This window comes from Crocodylus porosus, unplaced genomic scaffold (genome assembly GCF_001723895.1).
Source record: "Crocodylus porosus isolate Cpor-Errol unplaced genomic scaffold, CroPor_comp1, whole genome shotgun sequence".
In the NCBI taxonomy this organism is placed as follows: domain Eukaryota; kingdom Metazoa; phylum Chordata; order Crocodylia; family Crocodylidae; genus Crocodylus; species Crocodylus porosus.
The window spans coordinates 48,556-57,045 of record NW_017728923.1 but is presented as its reverse complement, the minus strand read 5'-3'; the positions used below and the strand labels follow the sequence as shown (position 1 = coordinate 57,045).

Below are 8,490 nucleotides of genomic sequence, written 5' to 3'. Positions count from 1 at the left end.
CAGAATAATCCTCCTTGGAGGTGAATCCTGTCCTCCATCCTTTGTAGGCCTTTCTTTTTAGCCTTGGAAGGTCTGCTAGGTCCCTGGAGAGCCAGGGGGGCTGCTGTGTCCTCTTGCTGCCTTTCCTCTGAGATGGAATAAATTTAGCTTGTACGGGGGTCGGGGTGGGCTCCTTTAAGCGCCTTGGCCTGCTGGCTTTGCAAGGGTTGCTCAGCTGGCCAGCAATGGTGGTAATCCCCCCATCCCCCAGCAGGCTTAGTTTAAAGCCCGGTGGAGCAGGTCAGCCAGTCTGGCTGAGAAGAGCCTCCTCCCCAGAGGGGAGAGGTGGAGGTTATCCCTTCCCAGCCTCTCTCATCAAAGACCGGACTGTGGTCATGGAAGCCAAAGCCTTCCCTATGACATCAGCGCCACAGTCTTTGGTTCACTACGTGGATCCTCCTCTCCCTCCTCAGCCCGTAACCCGAGACTGGGAGAATTGAAGAGAAAACCACCTGTGCCCCCAGACCATTTAGCTCTGCTCCCAAATCCCTGTAGCGCCTCATGACCCGGCTGGGAGCGCTCTGAGCCATGTCATTGGTGCCCACATGAATAAGGAGCATGGGATAGTGGTCTGTGGGCTGGAGGAGCTTAGGGATCTTCTCCGCAATGTCCCGGATGTGGGCCCCGGGGAAGCAGCAGACTTCCTGGGCTAAGGGGTCAGGGCGGCAGATTTCCCCCTCAGGATGGAGTCTCCCACAACAAACAGCTTAAGTTTTGTCTTGAGGAGAGACGGAGCAGTAGCTGCAGTAGTGCCTGTGTTGCCTGTGGGAGCTGGCAACTCAGCAGGCTCTGCTGGAGTAGCAAGAGGTGCGGACCTGTTGCTAAGCTCCGGCGGGGCAGGGGCCTTGGTGCGGCGGGCCTTAGGGCCCTTGACCACCTTGGTCCATCCCCCTGACTGGACAGAGTGGGAGGGCCCGGAGTCCTCCTTTGTCCTGGAGGGAGACCTGGTCTACCCTCTGGCTCCCGGGGGAGAATGGCCTGGCAGTAGGAGTCAGTCTCCTGCTCACAGTCCCTGATGGCGCACTGTCTCTGGACTGTGGCCTGGAGCTCCTCCAGCTGGTGCACTAGAGACCCCAAAAGGGAGTAGACCCCACAAGGGGAGGTGGCCATGCTCCCGGGCCCCAGAGCCTGAAGAAGGGACAGGCAGCCCCTGCAGCCGAGAGCCAGGGGCTCTGTCCACGTGGAGCCCAGAAGCATGGGCTCCGTCTGGGTGGCCGTCTCTGAGGTGCCCGATGGGGGGGCCGCAGAGCCCGAGGGGAGCCTTGGGGTGCGGCGGGTGCCCATCTGCATCATGCCTCTGGTAGGCTGGCTACGGCTGGGACTGTCTACCCTGGGGGGCTCGTAGGCAGGGCCTCGGGCCCTCCTGCATGAACTCTGTGCTAACTCACGCATGAGCAATGTGATCGCCTGAAAAAGCTGCCATCCCATTCAGAGGACAAGAAGCAGCAGAGTTGGTATGTGTCCTTAGAAGTCCGAACTATTTTAAGAGCAGGTGCTATTCCTAGCACTAGGACACACAACTATCTACAGCCAGAAATTCAAACATAGAGGCTGTGGACACGCAGACCTTGGTCTGCAGATGAGGAGTACAGTTCAGTTGCTCTTAAATTGGCAGACTTCATACTGTACAGGTTGTTGATTGAGCAGATCTCCTCTGTTGTTGGCTAGTTCCCATTGTTCAGCTGAAAGTACAAACGCTGTGTGCAACAAATATCCCCCCAGTTAGTCATGCATTTGCTGAAACCAGAATCCCATGAGTATCCTTTGAGGGTAGCCGCAGAGGTAAGAGTGCCAAAGGAATCCAGAGTGATCTATGAGAAGATTCCTTGCCAGGCCAGATTGCTGCAGTGACTCCTGCTGTAGTCATAGGCTCCCTATATACTGCTTGTACATGGGCCTGTTTGTGTATCACTGTTTATTTACAGTAGTACAGCTGACATAGTAGGTTGTGGAGAGCTCTACTCTCCAAGGAGTTTGCAGTGGGGGCTGGGATAGCACAGGTGCTAAGGTACACGATTGACAGCTCAGAGGTCACCAGTTGAGGATCCAGTCAAGTTTTTTGCTCTTTTCCCCAGCACTCTTTTTGACAAGAAATGCTAATTCAAAAGGGAAGGTATGCTCCTATTTCAGGAAGGAGTGAGATGATTTTTTTAAACTGATCTTCAGCTTCCTGGCCTGGGGCTGGTTTAGTGATGATGATTTTACAGTTGTGCACTGTGCTGTAAGTGTACCTCTCCATTAACTCCTCTTCTCTCAGAGATGAGGGAAGAACTCCTACTGTGGAGGTAGGGGAACAGTTTATAACAGCTCTGTGACAAACCACTCCAGGCCTTCCTGAGCAGTCCATGGCTGATCCTTTCTCCCCCCCCCCCCGTGTTTGCTTCACTTAGGCTTATGAAAAACGGTTTCCCACCTGCCCAGAGATCCCTGTGTTCCTGGGTAGCGAGATCCTTCATGAATCCAGGAGTGATGATGGAGCCATTCATATCATCGAAAGGAGCTGCAAACTAAATGTAGATGCCCCCCGGCTACTGAAGAAGGTGAGTCTGTTCTGACATACGTGACATCTCAGAATTTCTGGGCCTGTGGCTCAGTAGAGGCTTGGCTCATTAAAGGTTGCAGCTATGATGACTTCGGTCACTCATCTCTTAAAGTCTTCTTCCTCCTCAGATTGCTGGTGTAGAATTTGTCTTTTTCATACAGAAGAACACTGTGAACTGGAAGGAGCGAACTCTCCTCATTGAAGCTCACAATGAGACCTTTGCCAATCGTGTTGTTGTTCTTGAGACATGCAGTTACTCGGTAAGACACCTTTCTCATAAACAGTCTTCCTTTTTGAGAGCCATAGGGCTCTTTAGCCTTGAAAAGTGCAGGCTCAAGGGTGATCTGATGGCCACCTATAAGTTTATTAGGGGTGACCACCAGGATCTGGGGGAAAGTTTGTTCACCAGAGTGCCCCAAACAGTCATAAACTACTGCGAGACCGCTTCAGGCTGGACATAAGGAAGAATTTCTTTACTGTCCGAGCCCTCAAGGTCTGGAACAGCCTGCCATCGGAGGTGGTTCAAGCACCTACATTGAACACATTCAAGACCAAATTGGATGCTTATCTTGCTGGGATCCTATGACCCTGGCTGACTTCCTGCCCTTTGGGCAGGGGGCTGGACTCGATCTTCCGAGGTCCCTTCCAGCCCAAATGTCTACGAAATCTATGAAATTTTTGTTCATTGCAGTGATAAGAGGGAAGCATTTGTAAGCTGGGCTGTACATAATTCAGTGCGATTTGGAAGTTTCTTGACTTGGATTGCAGATACCATTTTGATGGCCTGTTGGGCCTCATAATGGGTGGTGTCTGGGGTCTGAGGAGCTATTGTGGCTTCATTCAAACATTGGTTCATGGTCCTAGAATGAGGTCACAAAGTGCAGGGGAGAAACAGAGATCTGTTCAGATTTGACATAAAACTTTTTATTGCTCTCTCCAGTTTGAGGTAGAGACTGAAGTCTGCAGGAGTGGCTGACCGGCACTGGGGCTTGGTCTTGGGCTGGAAGAAGAAGTTATGGAAGGAAACTCGGATACAGGTTTCCCTCACCAACTGCTGGGGTTAGGTTTCTGAAAGTTCCCGTGGCTGGCAAAACTCTGGTTGGCAAGACAAAAGGCTTATGGGAAAAATGGCAGGGGGCGGGCTGATGCTTAGCCGCTGAAAACCGTGGTTACTCAAAACTGTATACTGTGGTAGCCAAAATAGTATATAGAATGTTAAGTGTGCGTACTCAAAACTGTGGTTGGCAAGAGAAACCTGTACTTATGGGCGGGCAGGTCAGGCAGGTGAGGTCCTACTTTGCTTCCAGATGAGTGCAGTTTTGGCTTCTTTAGCTCATGTGTTTTTTTTGTTGTTTTTTTTTTTTTTTCCCCCCCCGACTTGCTTCTGTTTGTAATTCTAATATTATAAAAGCCTTTATCTGTCCATCGGTCCATAATGCTTTATTCATGCTCTGATTTGGCTGACTGAAGCAGGGTACTGGAGGAGGGGGACGGCAGGGCAAGACCCCCCCCCCCCCCCCAGTGGTGCAGGGTGGTGGGTGGTGGTGCTTAGTTCTCCTCCCCCCCCTTCTCGATGGGCAGTTCTCTAGTGTTTAGATAAAGCTCTTGTGACACTTAACTGTTTAACAGAGTGCTCCCATTGATGAGGCATCTGCTGTGAAATGAGCCTGTGCTATTAGGACTTGATTGTCATTCAAAATAGCGTCTTTTATTTCTGGAACAGCTACAGTAGATACTACCTTATGTTCCCTTAACAAAAGTCCTGATCATGTTACTTGCCTGCCCCCTGGATACCTCTACATGAGCACAACTACTCAAAAAGCACAGAAGCTGTTAACAGCTGTTACTTTTGGGAAACAAATAATTCCAAAGCTTTTATTTCAGTAGACTAGGAACCACTGGGGAGTGGGTATCTTTAAAACAACTAGATCTGATCCCCCACCCTGCCATTCCTGTCACTGTGCTCTGTCTTTGGTGCTGACTATTAAGTTGTTCTCAGTTCAACCCAGCAGTGACACTTTGTTCAGAGTTCAGGTTGCAACAGTGTCTCTGACCACAGGATGTTTATTCCTGTTGCTGATTTGCTCTGACAAAAGGCCAACAGCTGGGATACTGAGCAGAGAACAGGAACCGGGGATTGCATCCTCAAGATGACCCTGGTACCTGTTCTTGTCAGTTTCTCTATTCTGGCAGGAGTGAATGGAGCTAGGTTTATTCTCATCTTTCAGGGTCCACAGGATGCTCAAAGGCACCTTGGAAAAATAAAGGTTTTCTCTTAACAGCTACTTTGTATTTTCCCCAGGGGTCTCTATCCTTGACATAGCTTTGTCTGTGCGGTGGAGGCAGCTGCCATTGCGGACTGGCCTTGTGCCCCGAGCCCCATTGCAGCTGGCCTGGGAGCACCTCGATTCCACATGCATCCCACTGCTGGGCTGAGCCTTGTACCTTGCCTGCCTGGCAGCTGGAGGCACGTGGCGTTGGGCTGCTCCCAGACGGGCTGCAGCGGGTCTCAGGGCACAGAGCCCAGTCCACAACGGCTTCTGCCTCCACCACGCACAGATGGGGGCAGAATGTGCCCCCGGGGCCTCTGCCAGGGTGTGTACAGTGGCAGGAGCACCCCTCACACCCTTGGACTAGCCGCCCGGGCTCGATTCTTCCACCACCCACCCTCTGGGGCCCCACTCACCTTGCCCCTGCTTATGCCTCTGTGGTACTCCATCCCTCACTGTGGGGGTCTCAATCTGGCCCCTGCCCCTTTCCTTCCAAAACAAACTGACCTGCTAGGCTGGGGGTGGGGCATGTGCATGCATGCACATGTGCGCTCAGCCCCCCACAGCCTCAGAATGACTCAAGAGGCTCTGATATTGACCAGTAGGTGACCACTGGTGAAGGGAGTGAAGGGAGAAACCTGTATCAACTATAAATGTACTCCCAGGGTTTCTAATAGTGGAGTTACTATGCTGGTATCACATTGAATATTGCTTTGAAAGATGGTTGTTTTTCCTGGTGGCCAGTAGTAACAAGATCAGTAAATGCTTAGACATCTGCATTTTGTTGGAAGCTCTCAAGTCTTTAGCCTTGGAGAGTGAACAGCTAAGTTAAAACCTGGCTAAGGCCTGCAACCTTGATAGGATTATTGTGTGTAATCTTACCCTGTGCCCATCTCTGTTATTGGGTTTAGGTTCACCCAGAGAATGAGGACTGGACATGCTTCGAACAGTCTGCATCCCTGGACATCAAGTCATTCTTTGGCTTTGAAAGCACTGTGGAGAAAATAGCGATGAAGCAGTATACGGCTAACATCAAGCGGGTGAGAGATGGGGTCCCCTAGCACTGTGAAATGCAGACCAAATGTCTAAAGCACATTGGAACATTGAAGATGGGGAATAGCCTTAAGTTAACGGGCCGTTGAGCTCCAAGGTTGCCATGACAGTGGATGTAAAGGATTAGGAGAAACAGCATTTCTGGTAGTTAGAGTAAGGGGTGGGGCAGTCATGAGGCCTCCTAGGTTCGTGGGCAAACTTTGTCCAAGATGATTCTATGGGGAAAGTCACCTAGTCACTCTGCATCTTTGCTTCCTTAGTAAAATAGATACAATGGAAAGGTTGTTGTGCCCTTACTGTGCTTCATTTCACTGTGCCTTGCATCTCGGAAATCACTTGGTGTGACACAGCAAGGTTAAGTCAGCATCCAGCAGGCAAAGCAATCTGCTCCTTGGAATGTCTCCACATAGAGGTTGGCACGGAATGATTTTTGGATGAGGGTTGTGGATGATACAGGAGTGCTGGGCTTCTCAGAGCCCTGTCCTCACACATAGGAAGGACAGGCTCTGAGTGATCATCAGCCTTGCTTCATTAAAATCTTGGCTCCTGTTTGATTATGGCAGGCTGGTGGCTTCAGGGCCATTTTAGTTCATTAGGGTTGCAGGAGAGTGAGGGCTTGGGTTGGTCTATGCAAGCTTGGTGTCCTACTCCATGGCCTCAGAACAATACTCTGTGCTCAAATTTATTTTTAGCCACCTCATTTAGCAACATTTTTCCTCTTTCAATGGGAAGTGTTTCATATGCCAGTGGAAGTTTTCCTTACAGGCCCTGACAGATAGTTGTTGATTCCTTTCCCTTCTGTTGTCTTCCAGTTGTGTTACATAATGATATTAAACATGTAGATGTGCCCCTTTTTCCTTGGACCGAGGGAAGTATTCCCCTCTCATTTATAGCTGGAAAACTGATTTCTCCAGATATCAAAACTCATTTCTCCACTATTTCTCTCTGTTAATACTTCCAGGGCAAAGAAGTGATTGAGCATTATTTGAAGGAACTGATCTCTCAGGGAATTGCATTCATTCCCCGATGGATGCCTCCACCTGTGAGCAAGGAGGAGGAGAGGACCCTGACTGTTGGATGTGACCTTGACCTTGCGTCAGAGGAATCCTGTGCTCATGGAACTACCAAAGAGCAGACCTGCAGCTCCTGTCTGCCGGTGGAGGCAGCCAGCCCTGATGGTATGTAGCTTCCCCAGGCAGGAGTATAAGCCTGGGTGACCTGGGTAGAGCAGTGTAAAGTAATGGATTCACAGCAGTTTCAGATAATCAACATTTTCCAATATGAAAGGTCAGATTTTTGTTTTGTGACCGACAAAAGACTTGGCTTCACTCAACACAGTGTTTCTTTTTGATTTTGTGCTTTTAAAGTGTTGAAGGAAATGTAGAAAAAAATCATTTTTAATTAAAAAATCAAAAATTTTGATCTGAAACATTACAACAAAATGTTTTGACTTTTTCAGGAATTCTGTCTCCGTCCCCAGCCCCTTGGCCTAGTACAAAAAATATGGAGAACTAGACAAGCTTGTGAAATGCTTGTGTTACCAAATCTGCATTTTTCTCCAGTGATGTTATAGACAATATTATTTTTTATCCGTATACAGTACTTTTGCTGGGATTCCCAGGTGACACTAAGATGTGGGGAGAAGTGGGCATGCTAGAAGGGAGGAATAGGCTGCAATTGGACCTGGACAGGTTACAGGGGTGGGCGGATAAGAACAGGATGGGTTACAACACTGACAAGTGCAAGGTGCTGCACTTGGGGAGGAAGAACCAGCACCATACCTACGGGCTGGGGAACTCCCTTCTCATCAGTGCAGAGGCAGAAAAGGATCTTGGAGTCGTTATCGATGCCAAAATGAACATGGGCCGACAGTGTGGGGATGCAGTCAGGAAGGCCAACTGCACCTTGTGGTCCACAGATGCATCACGAGCAGGTCCAAGGAGGTGATCCTCCCCCTCTATGCAATACTGGTCTAGCTGCAGCTGGAGTACTGCATTCAGTTCTGAGCGCTGCACATCAAGAGGGATGTGGACAACATGGAGAGGGTCCAGAGGAAGGCTACCCGCATGATCAGCGGGCAGCAGGGCAGGGCCTACGAGGAGAGGTTAAGGGACTTGATCGTGTTCAGCCTCCACAAGAGAAGGCTGAGGGGGGATCTAGTGGCCATTTAGAAACTAGTCAGGTGGGACCAGCAGGCACTGGGGGAATCCCTGTTCCCTCGAGCACTACCAGGAGTGACAAGAAATAACGGTCACAAGCTGGCAGGTGGTAGATTCAGGCTAGACATCAGGAGGCACTACTTCACTGTCATGGTGGCTAGGATCTGGAACCAACTTTCAAGCAAAGTGGTGCTGGTTCCTATCCTGGGGGTTTTTAAGTGGAGGCTGGATGAACATCTCGCTGGGGTCGTTTGACCCCAGTACTCATTCCTTCCACAGCAGGGGGTTGGACTTGATGATCTGCTCAGGTCCCTTCCGACCCTACTAACTATGAAACTATGGATGCTTCTGGCACTTAACTCTTGAACCTTTCTCATTCCGATGTAAGGAGACACTCCTGTCCACTGTGATAGCTATGGGGAGAGCC

At 50.0% G+C, this 8,490-nt stretch overlaps 1 protein-coding gene across 1 annotated transcript in view; it reads left to right on the top strand.

Annotated features, from left to right (window-relative positions):
* SEC14L5 (SEC14 like lipid binding 5) overlaps positions 1–8,490 on the top strand; it is a 54,322-nt gene that overhangs the window by 18,618 nt on the left and 27,214 nt on the right. Inside the window, exons 2-5 of the mRNA XM_019539822.1 lie at positions 2,430–2,579; positions 2,710–2,841; positions 5,763–5,891; positions 6,866–7,082. Of these exons, the coding sequence (XP_019395367.1) occupies positions 2,430–2,579; positions 2,710–2,841; positions 5,763–5,891; positions 6,866–7,082 (628 nt within the window). The remainder of the gene's footprint in view (positions 1–2,429; positions 2,580–2,709; positions 2,842–5,762; positions 5,892–6,865; positions 7,083–8,490) is intronic.